Below are 15,982 nucleotides of genomic sequence, written 5' to 3'. Positions count from 1 at the left end.
TTTTAGTGAAATCTGATGTTGCTAACTATTATTGACAATTTTGACAATGGGGACGTACTTGTGTGTGTCCGTCGTAAATAGTCCAAACTGATAACATTCTGTTTTGAAAAGATCCCGAGATAGAGAAATTGTTCCGGTTGGAAGCCTTCATTGTTTTTCCGTACTTGCATCGCCAGATTTTAAAGTGTTTCAAGTGTCTCCTTATTTATAGATATGCGATGTTGATCCATAAATTTTAAACAGGACAATATTCAATTAGTATTGACATTCAGAATTGAAATAAATGGCTTTACAGTTCACTAACGGTTAGTGGGAGTTATTTCAAGTGTTTTTGTGAATGATAATTTTTCTAATGGCTTTTAGATGAAAGAAAGAAGATACGAAAAATAACGATCTGCGAACATAGTTTTATGTCTTAACTGTAATCTAATACATTTATAATGTTTTAACAGTGCAAAATAGACATTACAAAGATTTTTCTGTAAACTCAAAGATGTTCCGAAGTTTTTACCATACATATTGAATTTTTAAACTCCTGAAATCTTATTTAGCATCAAAAGATTTTTTATAGACCACAGATATTCCTTTTAGCTGATTTGAATGCCAGCATGGTGTTTTTAAAATTTCAAACATTATGTTTCAACATGTGCCTGCCTTTAAATATATAAGTCTACGTACTCATCTTATATAACACAGTCACAATGTAATTAAATATACGTAAAACATTTCCATCAAAATTAATTAAATTGTGTCTGAAGGAAAGCGATTAAGAAAATACTTAAATATACCATGAAATTTTACAGATTGGGTGTGGACATTCTTAATTACTTAAATTACATGCTTTTTAAAGCCGTTGCGGTTTTATGAAACAAAACAGATACACGAATCACTATTAATTTTATAGATTCTTAGAATAAAAGTTTGGGTAAGCTTTAATAATAAAGTGATTAGATTAAGCATAATCGGATGAATTTTTCAATTGATGAATATACTGTGATGCTAAAATAGAGAATGGAAACGGGGAATGTGTCAAAGAGACAACAACCCGTCCAAAGAGCAGAACACAGTCAAAGACCACCAATGGGTCTTAAACGCAGCGATAAAATCCCGAACCCGGAGGCGGGCTTCAGCTGGCCCCCTTATAAATAATGTTTACATACCGTATCATGACCAGCTTCCCATGTTAAATTTACAGTATCGACTTTCGAAGGAATAACAAATTTGTCAAATTCGGGGTGTTGTAAGTACGGCACTACTTTTCCATCACTAATAATATATATTTCCATATCTATTCCTGAAAAGAAGATATTTTGTGTTTTACTTATTGATGTATGTAGTTTTAATAATATTTAAACTGTGTGAACTATATTGCATAAATTCGGAGAGTAAAAGTAAAAGAAGAACAAAGTTAATCTTTCAGATATATGATGGTACCGATGCACGTGCTTCATTTACAACTGATCAAACAGATGATAAAAAATAATTGAAATATTCTACGGCTTTTAGAATGCAGGAGATCGGTTCTGTTTTAGAAACCGTATACATCACTCAAATTGTTAAACGCTACTTTGTACGAATGGTAATTCTTAACTGGAGGACATCAATTCCACTTCATTCAAAGAGCGTAAGGTAGATTTACGTTCTACATTAAACAGCATGGAGAGACTGTTCAAATAAATTTTGCAATGATGTGTATGAAAAATGTAAAATATGAGGTGAGAAATTATAAACAAAAAGGAAACATCTGAATATGATTGCTTAAGCAGAGACCTGATGATTAAAGAAAATCGTACAATCTTTACAGAACTTGGATCTGTAAAATGTATGCTTTATGAGATATTTTCAATTATATTTAATACCTAGCATTAGGCGTACAAGATGATGGTTAAGATATCTACATACCGATAATGTTGTTCACTTGTTTCTCATCAATCCAGAGCGAAAGCCTACTACGGGATCCACATATCGTCCAGAATACATGAATCGTAAAGAATACTAGAGTTCTGTATAGCATGGCAAAGAACAATAGCCGCACGAAGGCTTCAAATTGTTAATAGCATCATTCCTTACCCAGCACGATTAATCTCACAAACGATTAAATAATTGTTCTTTCCATTGAGAATGATAAGTATAAAAAAGAAAAATAAATCTTCTGTTCGGAATAGTTCCATGAGTTCACATTGCTTCAAATACGGTTACTACACATGTTAACAGTTGTCTATGTTTTTTCCATGTTGTAAAACAATCGGAAGTAGTACTACTATGTGCCAATGTTTCGGTCATCTGTAGGAATGTCGACGCTGTGACAGACTCTCATCTCCCATGTGATTATAGAGATAGAAGTCGGTAGTTACTATAACTATCTATTACAAAATTATTGACTGAAAATCGTAGAAAGCTCATTTCAACTTTCTCTTTTCAGACTTGTCAATCTTTTGTATTAAGTATACTGGAGTTAATTAGTATATCCAAATATTTTCATTCTTTTCTTCCTTCCAAAGCCATTCATTATCCAATAAGAAAAACGTTGACCCGAGCTCCTCCTTTTCTACAGGTTTAAATAGAATTATATGGTATTCAATCTCAGCATAGAATGAACTGTGTTTATCCCATCTCCTTTAATTATTTGTTGAATATCTATACATTCCACGTGTCTCAACTGTAAAAACGTGGTTTTGCTACCAACAAATTTGAATTTATGGCAGAGCGCTTGAGTACCTGCTTCGCTTTTATTTTACCGATTCATATCACATACGCATGAATAGGGGTCAAGTTTATTTGTTATTGTAAGCACGTATGAAATTTCTTCTTAAAACTATTGACTTTTTCAAAGATAAATATTAACATCAGTGTTCAAACGTTATTGTGTACACAAACCATTTCATGTTAGAGAGGTGTGTCGAGAGAGTTCCGAAAGAACACGTGCAGATCTCAGAAGGCGGAGCAATATGGGAAAAAGTAGTTACGTTAATTTCTTCAAATTGAAGTAACCGAAAACAATTAATTTTATGCTTGGTATTACGTCTCTATGATAAAATAAAATTTATTTCGTCATAATGAAGTATTGCGGAGTAAATCAAAAGGAGATATTTGAAGTAGGTGTCATTATTTTTGATAAAGGCGAATTTCTATCAAAAAGCACGTACAATTGTATAATTTAGATTGACTCAGACAAAAACGAAAGGGGCGTTTCTTTAAGAACTCAAAACAAATGTGAAACTTTCGTTATATAATCAAATCATAAGGTCCATAAATACCAAGAAAATTGAAAATCTCTCAGAACATTAATAATGGTGTTGCCGTCTTAATACAAACTGTCGTAAAGCAGAATGAATTATATTATTAGCAGGCTGTTCATGTATAAAGTGGTGAATACGTAAAATTTCTTGGCTTGAGCAGACGTTAAATTCACTTTCATGAAGCTTTACTCTCGTTTTATACCTTTTTCATTATTTTATACTTAAAAGAACATTGAATCATAAACTTTACGGCTTTGCCCTACATGTGTACTCTTAAAAAGTAAGATGAACCCGAATTAATTTTTATTGCAAAATGAACACACTTCTAATAAGATAGTAATCTCACGAGTTATAATAACAAGGTGAATCAATTTAAACAGATATTTATATTGTCCGTTAAATACCAAAGGCAATACATCATACAATAACTGGGTCTTAAGTTACGAAAATACCAAACACATACATGCACTAGCTTTTATGTAACAAAAGCCAAATTTCTCTCCTATTATTAATAATGTAAGTAGAATGTTTAAAATGCATATTGCAAACACACACCGAACTATAATATTAGTGTATAAATAAGATTAGTTATTTTTAAGATATGCATTGTAGAGAAAAAGATTAAAGGGGCACCAAAGATGATGATGATGATGATTGGGGCTGGTTAATGTCCAGTGGCAAATTAAATATACAATCAGGACGAGAACACGTTAATGTGATATGAATATTAACCTTGCCTTGTAGTAGACCGACATACCGAGCCGGACTATAACGTGCTAGTTCAAATTCTTACAATCCACGTGAAGAAATTTCATCCCATCCGGACACGTTAAAGATTCACGCAATGATAATCAATTGTCAGAAGTACTATAGAAATCTTTGCGTGCATTTATTATTGCGAATTTTTTTAAACAATCAAAAATGCGACATTAATTATTGCAATTTCCTTACTTTTGCATACACATTAAAATATGTAATCAAATTTTGAAATTCTGGTTTTTATTTTTGCGAAAGCTATCCCGTTGCAATTTACACAAACATATCTAAATAAGCAGGTGTTGTCATGGGACAGACTTCATGCGAGTCAATTTCAATTCAGTGAAACCAGTTTAGTATTCACGAGAAGGGCAAAATTAAGCAATGCAATTTCATATACTATGAAAAAAGGAATTATCATATTTCAATTTTATGATATTGATGAGTTTACAAGTATAATACAATATGACACAACTGTTTAACATAGAACCATGATATCCTGCATACAACAGAACCTGATACCCTTCGGAGTACCTGGGTTTATCTCTGGTTCATGATTGGGTTTAAGTTTTTCAATCTTTAGTGAATTTTAATGTAAACTGTTGTTTGTATTTTGCCTTTTATTTTCTGGTCATGTTTTCTCATGTTTGGCCCGTTTTGGTTTTAATAGTTATTTTAAATACTAAAACTATTGGTCTCCCTCAGGCAAAGTTGATCCTTTACAGTTTTGGTCGTTCTGTTTAGATAATCTTGGTATATATGCTCTTTAATGCTTAATATATATTGATTTCCGAACGTTTGGTTTAGAGTGTTCGCGTTGAATGTCATTCTTGGCATACGTATTTTACGCAGGAAAATCGATAACATGCATTTAAGCTTATCTGACAGAATACCATACACGCAATTGGCTTTTTGCCGTCCTCTATCTGTCCATTATCATTGGTCTTTTTGTATCTTTTCTGTAAAACCACTGAAAAACACGGACAAAGTTAAGCAAAATATGACTTACGAAAATCCTATTTAAGACTTTTAAAAGAGAGGCGAAAGATACCAAAGGAACGTTCACGCGTATGAAATCCTGTCCAAGACCTTTAAAAGAGAGGCGAAAGATAAAAAGGGACATTCAAACGCATAATTCGAAAATAAACTGACAACGCCATGGCTAAAAAAGAAAAAGACAAAAAGACAAACAACAGTACACAAAACACAACATAAAAAACTAAAGGCTGAGCAACACGAACTTCACAAAAAACTGGGGGTGATCTCAGGTGCACCGGAAGGGTAAGCAGATCCTGATCCACATGTGGCACCGATCGTGTTGCTCATGTTAGTACAAACCCGATGATAAGTCTTATTCGATTTTTACATTCGGGGGAAAGGGGACGGGATTGTAGTTACGACATTTGAAACATATTCGTTTTCATCTGTGAAACAGATATTCCATAACGGGCAATCAACTCGTTATGGCGTCCGTAAAATTTACGAAGGGATGATTTCAACTTCACTACTTGGAACTCTTGGTTTAATAGCTTCCTTGTGAGCAGCATCCCTCTATCAAGAAAATAATGATAGGAAATACAAGCCCTGGAATATCGTATCAACTGGGAGATATATACTCCGTATGCAGGCGCTGCTGGAATGTTGCTACATAGAAATGCAAAGTTCACAATTAGGAAGTTGAAATCTCTTTTGTCGTAAAGTTTTGTTTTTAACCGACCCTCATTGTCAATTTCTAGATGTAAGTCAGGATATGAGAAAAAACTTAACTGTATCTGTTGTATCCTTTATCTCAAGTTCTACGGGATAGATGCGTTCAACATAGTCACCAAATTTTTGAATCATTTAGTGAGAGAACAACATCTATATAGCGGAAAGTGAAGTTAAAGGATACTTCTAACTTCTTGTCTTTCTTTCTAAGAAGTTCCTTTATGAAGTTAGCTTCATATGAATAAAGAAACAAGTCGGCAAGAAGGGAGAACAGTTGGTTTCCATGGGAATGCCGGTTGTTTGTTGAAAAACACGTCCCCCAAACGTAACAAATATGTTGTCAATCAAGAAATCAAGCATCTTGATAATGTCAGTTTCAGAGAATTTTTTGTTTGAATCGGAGTGATTATTTAAAATGTACGATCTATCCCTCCCTACGACAAGATACTTTGTTGGCTATTCTTTTTTTATGAAACAAAGCAGGACCAACTCTTTCAATTTGTCTTTTAGTTTTTACTTGTGTAAATTGTAGAAAAGTCAAATGTTTTAATACTATTGCAAAATGATAGTTTTAGAATGTATGTACTCTAAATTATCTTTGGATTTTTTTAGTATCAAGATCTGATTCACACCGCCTCTAAAATAGGTAGTTTCACAATAACTTTGAAGCCCGGCTTTGATTGCTGGTAATATTGATGTTAATAATTTAAAAGGTTTCTCAGAGCTCCTGGAAGAACTAGTAATATGACGTTGTCTGTAAGGACACTGATGTAGTTTAGGTATCCAATACAGTGAAGGAAGATCCAGTTCGTTATCTTTGGTTGAAATTCCATAGGAACATAGAACAGACCTATATGAGTATCCAGGATTTTCTCCTTGGTAAGTGTGGGGGTATATGTTGAGTTTCCAAGTGAATACCTAATTCATTTATCAAGCAATTTATGTAATGTGATTTACACACAAAACGATGTTGTTTGGGGCTTTATCTGCGGAGACAACACCATATTTGTCATAGAGGTAGGATAGGTGTTTTGTAACATTTGGTGTTTAAAGATTGATGTAGCCTAGGTATTCATAGACCAATTCAGTTTTTTTAATTTTTAATTGTAGTGTCGATTGGTACATTAAAGGCCGCCTTGGTCTATTCTATTAATTTTTTGATCGGCTTGAAGAAAGTGCTACTTTGGTCCTGATTAAAGGTCCAATATGTTTCCAAGTGGGCAAATCGTAGTCAGATAAGTGTTGTTACTTCCTCAATAAACAAATATTCGCTTTAAATGAGACTTGCAAGTTTTGCAAGATGACCGTCTTGGGGGTTCTGTGAAACCACAAGAATTGCTACCCCTGGTGCGTTGCTGTTGCTTGTGGACACTCGTCTATCCAGTAGTCTGTGCTTTGTTATTTTTGATGACATTATTTGAATGGTACATTTGATAAATTCCGAGAGTTATAAAGAGACTAAAGTTGCAACTGCCTTCAGGCATGTTTGGCATTTATCCCTTTTGGGTGTTTTAGGACCTTTTGATGTCTATGGTCTTAATTGTTTAATATTTTAGGCTTCCATTACCAAATGGCTGAGTGGGGTATGTGAATATGGATACCTGAATTATCCTGTGCAGCATTTTATCCATTGTAAATGGGGTGTTGGGTGTGCGGGATGTAAAAAAAAGCAGAAAGGGAGTGGGAACGTTAAATCGAAGACCCAATTTAGAAGAGTGATAAGATTTTTGCAATTTAAAGATCGTTTCAGTATTTCTCTGAAGATGCCGTTGATGGTCTGTTGCAAGACAAAATCTCACTATCCCAGAACTATAACCTCTTTTTTCAGTGGCAGCCAAATTGCCTGCCCTTCTTTGCAATAGGCTCACTTTGAAAAACAATCTTATTGAATTTAGACTGTTCATAAAGTATTTGCCACTGGACTTTAGCAAACTATCTTTTTGTCTTGTGCGATATTAGTGAATGTTACTCTAAAACACGGAAATCTGGTATGTTTTGCACATTTTCGAGCTTGAATAGCAAGTATTAAAATATTTGGAATTTCAATAAAACTGGACAAAGGTACCAATTTTACTGCACCAGATACGCAGTTTGACAATAGATATCTCTTCAGTGATGCTGGAGGTCAAAATATTTGCAATTCCAAAACTTATTAAACAATCGAAGAGCTTATAAACCAAAAAGACAAAAAAAATAGCAAAACCTGGGCAAGGAATCAGAGCTTTGCATGAGGGAGTAACGAAACTGATAGCAATACCTCGCACTATTTCTCTTTTTTCAAGTTGAGCTAAAATTCAAAGGTAGAACAAATCAACGACTGTCATCTAATAAAGTATCTCAAATGAAACAAAGTTCGACGAAACACAAATTATAGTTACTACAAAACAACGCAAGAGAAAAACGCATGTATAATGCTTCAGGAAAAAAACTGTACAAACAATTTTCTCAGAAAAAAATACTATAAATAAATTAAAATGTCTAAATAAAAAATGACCGCCTTGGTGAGCTCGTGGTAGGCTGGTTGCATTGAATTCGCGAGGTCGTGGGTTCGTTTACAAGCTTACTTTTCAATCCAGGACCAAAATGTTTAAAATGAATAATAGAAGATGTGGGGTACACATCAATGAAATAGCAGTTAGTCTCCCACATGATTCGTTTTTGTATATTGGAATAAATGAAGACATGGGATATACGTCAATAGGACAACAAACCGACGACAACCAAAAGTCATCTAGAAATCACAATACAGTCTTTAACAATAGACAGGTGTTTGTACTAGTTAATGATGTCAATTTCTAAATTGTCCAGAGTCTATAAAAGTTGTGAATAATAGAAACAATCAAAGATCTTCCGTTGAAAAACAAATGTCCACTTACGACAACTAACGATGAGGTTCCTGACGTTGAAAAGGTTCACGAAAATGTGACGGGATTAAACAAGTTTTTTTTATTAGATCTCAACCGCCCCTCCGTGTTGAAGGCCTCAATGCGATATGCAGAATAGCAGTAAAAGCGCTGTTCCTTTGCGTGAGAATTTGTCAAGTGTTTGTAGTGATGTCATGCTATGAATTGATACACCATATCCCTCTTTTTATTTACCTAATCTTTGTTCATTTTAATTTCATTGTATATAACTATATAAGTGAATAGGAGACGTGATTTATTTATGTCTATTTAGGCACAAACAATAAATATTTTCCTGTTTCTTTGTGTGTACGTCCTTTACAAAAGCATTAATTACATAATTTGCTGTATTATTAAATGATATAAACCAAATGTCAAATGAGTGCAAGCTGTTCGGAAGCTAATGATATGTGCATTAGAATATATTACGGAAGAAAATTCTTTTTTGCTACAAAAAAAATCCAGATATTTACACATATGCGTAGGAACTATTTTGTTTTAAATATGTACCTCCTTCGTACGTATGTTTTTTGACCGGGCCCTATTTGGTGTTGTTACATCTTACAAAGTCTATCCAAGGATGGATACCCCATATCCTTTCTTTTCTATCAAATCAATGATGTATATACAGTAAAGAGTTAGAAAAAGAATTACAGGATTTTATTTTCTGACTTCTGCCTAAAGTTGTAGAAAGATATAGTTCCTTAATGAACTGCTTTGAATTTATTTTACAATTGTTTTATTTTATAACAACATATTACAGTTGTGAAGTAATGAGTAAACGCGTGTCAACATATCAAATTCTTTACTTAAGAAAAAACACAAAATTGTGCTTCATCTATACAGTGCAAAGCTCCTATATTCCGCCTGAGTGATATGTGACCGAATAGTAAGACTTCCGTATATTAAAGTAGTATGTGTTCGAATAGTAGGAGAGCCCTCATTTGTGTAACCTTTCCGAATGGTAAGAGAGTCCGTCTTTGTGATAAGTGTCCGAATGACAAGGTTGATCGCTTAAAACTCTTTGATTAAGTTATCTAGTAACATAAAATAAATCTATGTCAACGTGTTAATCAAATACACAAAAAAAAAAGATGTGCAAAAAACATAAATATTCGTGTACTTTGAGAAACTGCGAAACATCATCTACTGTACGTAAAACTACATCCACTTATATACAAGAAAAATGAAAGTACATATCAGATATCAGGATTATTCAGTTTCAAAATACAAATCAACCAGTTTAAGCTTAATATACACTACAGACATGCCAGAAGTGAAAAAACCGTAAAACAAACAACAAATAAAGCAATCAAACAAACAAAGAAAACAAGTTACAAAACAAAATAAAAAAGCGAAAATAAGTCTAGGAATCATCACGTAATGATCAAAATAAACATATATATAATATTACAACTATAAAACGATATTAGACAAAAACAACAGAATTAATCAGACAGAGGTAGTCGAAAGTCAGCAGTTAGTACGATGATAAATCCAATGTTTCCTAATATACAGAAAATATTATAATATATATTGGCAAAATAAGAAGATGGTACTTAACATGTCTGCAATTTTAAATGTCATATTCCAAGTTTGAGAGATATAAAGTATACTAAATGTCGAATTTATGATATAAATGTTTAAGGTTATAACATAAATTTTGCGATCCCTGACATTTCTTTTCTGTACATAATTCTTAACTGCTATGGATAAGTATTTTGATCAAACTGTTGCGTAATGCAGTTGCTTTCTTCAAGACATTAATCACTCAAGCACTATATTAACATAATAGTCGATTCCATATCCGTATTTTAAAGTCCCATAACACTTACTTTATTGTAAAAATGTATACTTCATTTTGATTTTAACATAAACTCTTTAAAAGAAACAAACGTAGACTAAACATTTGGTTTAATAACCTCTTTACTTCAATCCAATGTATAGATGTCACGAGCAAGGATTTGAATTTAAAATATAAGTAGAAAACATCTTTGTCAAAATATTACATACCTATTTTTATTGTATTTACGTCTTGTTTAAACAACGATGGATGTTATTTTATATGTACGCACTTTTAGAAAGTAGAATTCCCGAATATTGCGTTGGCTTTGCCAGTAGGTTGGGTAAGTTGATGCATTGGAACTGACCTGTTACACAGTATATAGCACTTTTCATGTTGTAAAAGTTTGGACCAACTAGGACTAAGTTAGGAATCAAATTTTGCATCCAAGCCCTGTTTTTATGATAAAAGGATTAATGTAAATATCACAACGTTGATGTATAAATCTTTTTAAAAAACTGCTTTACTTCCAACGACAACATGTACCGATCACTAACATCACAACCGTGTTTGATAGGTTATGTCGTTTTTTCTTTGAATTCTTTACACTTCTGTGTAAAGTGACTATGTTATATGTGTCTAATGCAATCATTATTTTGTATTGGAGAAGACCTTTTAAGTCTGTAACTTGTGCCTCATCCATTATCTTGTTTTCTTGGTATGATAATAGAATACTTTTTAAGTTGAGTGTACCATCATCAATTATTTCGACTAATTATGGGTATTGGTTTTGCTTTTAGAAGGCCTTCCGATGAATTGTAACTGTTAAAAACTTTTTCGTCTATGGTATTGTCTCATTACGATTCCACATTTATTTTTTTTTATATAAAAACTCCTCTACAACGAGTGTAGATGTACATCTATTATTGATCACACTTCTCTATAACAAGTGTAGTTGTACATCTATTATTGATCACACATCTCTACAGCAAGTGTAGTTGTACATCTATAATTCATCACACTTCTCTACAAAAAGTATAGTTGTACATCTATTATTGATCAGCAAGTGTAGTTGCACATCCATTATTCATCACATTCTACTACAAGTGTAGTTGTACATCTATTATTGATCACACTCGTCTACAGCAAGTTTAGTTGTACATCTATTATTTATCACACTCATCTACAGCAAGTGCTGTTGTAGATCTATTATTTATCACACTCGTCTACAGCAAGTGCTGTTGTACATCTATTATTTATCACACTCATCTACAGCAAGTGTTGTTGTACAACTATTATTTATCACACTCGTCTACAGCAAGTGTTGTTTTACATCTTTAATTATTGATCACACTCATCTACAGCAATTATAGATGTACTTCTATTATTGACCACACTCCTCAATATGTGTAGTTATACATCCATTATTGATCACACTCCTCTGCAGTAAGTATACTTGTACACCTATAATTTATTGATCACACTGACTTTAAAGTATTCGCATAGACAAACTGGAGCTATTGGTGAGGTGCACGAAGTAGGGGAAGTGAAACAAGTCTAAACCTCGAAATTCCACATAGACAACTCAATAATGCTTTGTAATTGCATGGGCTCTCTTACAGGTATTAAATTAATTTTTCTCAATATTCAAACAACCAAAGTCATGTTTTTCTCTGACTGTTTATGACGTCTTTACACTAAATCCATTGGATGTTGGACGTGTACGGATTGATAATTTAGTCTTAGATGCATGATTTATTTTATTAGTTGTTAGTGGCTTTGAACTAGCTGTCAGAAACTGCGAGTACTCTCAGATCTGTACTTAGTGTCTTTTTGTTGTTTGGATGTACAAGTACCCGGCCACGTCCACTTGTATTTGTAGTATTTGTATTTTTATCCATCTAATGAGTTAAGCCTCTTTCAACTGATTTTTATAGTTCGTTCTTATGTTGTACTGTTACACCACTGTCCCAGGTTAGGGGAGGGTTTGGATCCCGCTAACATGTTTAACCCCGCCACATTCTGTATGTATGTGCCTGTCCCAAGTCAGGAGCCTGTAATTCAGTGGTTGTCGTTTGTTTATGTGTTACATATTTGTTTTTCGTTCATTTTTTGTACATATATTAGGCCGTTAGTTTTCTCGTTTGAATTCTTTTACATTGTCATTTCGGGGCCTTTTATAGCTGACTGTGCGGTATGGGCTTTGCTCATTGTTGAAGGCCGTACGGTGACCTATAGTTTTAATTTGTGTGTCATTTGGTCTGTTGTGGAGAGTTGTCTCATTGGCAATCATACCACATCTTCTTTTTTATAAACAAATATTTTGTGTGCGATTTAGAGGCACAGTTTGTTCTTATTGTCAAATACTTAAATCACCAAAGAAAAACCAACACATTTGAATAGTCTGAAACTTTTGTGCACAAAACCACAAACCAAAAGACAAATAAGATCATTGTATTTCATATTATTATTTTTTATGTAGTAGTCATTATTTGGTTCATATAAGTTCAAGCATACTGAACGACATTCTGAACGGGTGAAAACTATTTAAAGTATCTCAGCGTATCTAGAGTTAAAGAGTACATGATAAATCTAATCACATGGTGCTTGTTAGCATTTGATTTCGCCTTTGAAAAGGAGATATACTGATGCATTCGGGAACTATGTACCGAAATTAATGGCAAACACTGACCAACACATGACTACAAATGTCAAACACACCTATTATTTATTATAGGTATACTGTTTCGTGAGGGAATGATGCCAGGAACATTGAAATTAAAATAAAGAAATAGAAAATACTTGACGGCATGATAACTTAACTGATAGTGCAAGTAACCTCAGTAAGATTTTAGAAGAACCATATCTCTACGATAACTTTCGAGATACACTGAAAGCAATAATTACCTTAACAAAATGTCAATCACTATTTTCATTGTTTTCAATGCATTTGAATTGAAAAGTAATATGTCAGAAGACAATCAAGATAAAAACATGATCTATTAAATTTCACAGTTGCGAAATTGAGAAGACTTATTTGATATTTATTATTAAAATTATTGATTGTATCTATTTCAATTCTTTTCTGCGTTCTTTGCAATACTGTTCTTCATTGAAGATCATTTAACACACTTTTTAATCATACGTTGGCCTATAGTTGCTTATATCCACGTACGTCATTTGGTCATTGATAAATAGGTGTCTCACTGGCATTCATACCACATCTTATTTTGATTTAGGTTTAAATAAAAAGTTCCTAACATCGTTATTGCTTTTGAAAGTGGAGTACTGTTACCGTAAAAATATTTATATCTCAGAAACATTAAGTAAGAGGACGAAAGTAGAATAAAAAAACCCACAAAGACAGTAAAATTGTAATTTGAGGTAAAGCTGTTATTTCCTGAAAGTGACTTTAGCTACGAATTCGACAAAAATATAAAATGTGATTTTGTTTTTGTTTTAAGCATTTATAAAAGCGGAAAAAAAGAAATAATATTTCGTTATTCGCAATCAGTTTGGTTCAATTTCGTCAAAATAAGGTAAAAAAATAAAAAAAACACCACTGGTGTATTATTGAATTGCATGTCTGGGAGCTGGGTTGCGCATATATTCCGCATGTGGTAATCAGCATGTTCAATCATTAAAAAGAAAACTATGTCAACATTGAAAAGTGAAACTAGGGTGACACTAGAAATAAAAACCATTTCGTCGACTAATCCGGCCCACAAATAATCAATCTTATACAGGTAAAACGATGATTTACATATATTTTTAACCAATTCACGAAATCAAACATTTGGAAAAATACGACTGCGCGTGCTCGCTACATTTGTATCTATATATATATTTATATTTGTGTTTATATCGGGTTATATGACCTTCGGCAGTCTTCGGAGGTCTTCACGATGAATAATTAGATGGCGTCTGGTCTATAATACGCACGAAATGCTGGTACATTATAGCGACCCCATGCATGTATTGTTAATGGTTTCTCTAAGATATACGTTTTAGTATGTGATAAATCAAACATCAGAATTTTGGTCAAATCGGTGAACATGAATTTGACTGCTAAGTTGATTAAACGTCCCTTTAATACATTTTGTTTTAACCTTTACGTATTTAATATTCGGAAAGTGAAAACAGGGAACATGATTTATTGGTGTTCTGTTTGTACCAATTAAAGGGTTGACTGTGTGCTCTTTCAGTGATCACAATTCACTTGACGGTAAAGAGCAGCAAATATTGTATCGATACATTTAGACGTTGAGTTAAAATATAAAATATTCTGTAGACCACCTTTACGTTGGATTGTATACTCGGACTAGTATATATTCTTTTAAATTTCGTTTTGGGTTAATATAACTATGAACAAAAGCGATGCAAGACCTCCGAAACCTACTGTTTAAAATGAATACCATTGAAAACCTTAGAAAATATGAATAAATCATTTTCACAAAACGTGTTTTATCATTGCATTTTTTTTTACATATACCATATATTCGCAGATAGAGTTTGAGGTTAACCAGAGGTTCCAAAAATAATAACTCCATAATTGCAGTTTTCAATTTTTCACAGATCAATACCATCAATCCTTTTTTTTTTTAAATCTAATATTTGTTGAAAGAACAAATAAGGAAAAAACCAATACAAAGTCTGGTATTGTTTGGAGTTAACATCAATAACTGTTTTTAAAAAGTCCTAGATGTATCTTTTGTTTTTTGTGCACCGACATTATGTACATGTTAACTCTGGGCATTTGTTTGCTGTCTTTCTGTATCATGTATGCCATAGCTGTATGTTATACAGACCGCAGTACAGCAACCAATATTAGAGTATAAGTCGCCAAGATGACAGCAGGTGAAATACTGGAAGTATGTTTTTGGTAACTGCGAGGATTGTTTGAAACTATTGTTTATTATTGTTTTGTAGAAAATTTCATCTGAATTATACATGTAACTAGAGTTAATTGCTTTTCATGTACAGTCTAAAGTCAGAAATCTCGTCCGTGGTTGTCATTTTTTTTGGTTGTTGTAAAAGGAATTTGATATGAATAGTTAATTTTTGTTTAAATATTCACAGACTCGGGGCAATTCAGAGCTTGAAATACAAGTCCCTTGTCAATAGTTGAATACAACAAGCCGACTTCTAGATATCTTGGAGTTTTCTTGTCGCTCGGTTACTGGCTGATTGACATTAAACCCATATCTTCTTTTAATAGCTTGTATTGAACAGTGTTAGTGGATTTGCTCACGATTTTGGGTTGAGAATTAAAGTTTTGGATTTTCATTTATTAAATGTATAAGGTTTATTTGTAATCTGAGCAATGATCTTTTTCCATTTAATACACTGTTCGCCTATCTCAGTAATAGTGTAAGCACAGAAACCATTTTACTTTGTAATTATTATTAAAAGTTTTTTTTTTTCTTCAGTTCTATAGAATCTTGATAAATTTTCCCACTTAAATATGATACACCAAATTGGCCATCATTTTTTGTAAACTTGTTTACTTTAAGCTTTTGTTTACAAATATTTATAATAGGTTTAAGATCGACAATTGTTCTAAACAAATGGACACGAAAGTGTCAAAACGATAT

General features: G+C 32.8%; 1 protein-coding gene across 1 annotated transcript in view; it reads right to left on the bottom strand.

Annotated features, from left to right (window-relative positions):
- The window catches only part of LOC127721548 (wnt inhibitory factor 1-like), a 43,925-nt gene extending 41,029 nt beyond the window's left edge, over positions 1–2,896 (bottom strand). The window contains exons 1-2 of the mRNA XM_052228317.1: positions 1,903–2,896; positions 1,161–1,294 (exon numbers count right to left, since the gene is read on the bottom strand). Of these exons, the coding sequence (XP_052084277.1) occupies positions 1,161–1,294; positions 1,903–2,014 (246 nt within the window). The 5' untranslated portion in view covers positions 2,015–2,896. The remainder of the gene's footprint in view (positions 1–1,160; positions 1,295–1,902) is intronic.
- Between the last annotated feature and the right edge of the window lie 13,086 nt (positions 2,897–15,982).

Source organism: Mytilus californianus, unplaced genomic scaffold (assembly GCF_021869535.1).
Source record: "Mytilus californianus isolate M0D057914Y unplaced genomic scaffold, xbMytCali1.0.p SCAF_1, whole genome shotgun sequence".
NCBI classification, from domain to species: Eukaryota; Metazoa; Mollusca; class Bivalvia; order Mytilida; family Mytilidae; genus Mytilus; species Mytilus californianus.
The sequence above is the reverse complement of the archived record's forward strand: the minus strand, read 5'-3'. Positions and strand labels throughout refer to the sequence as shown.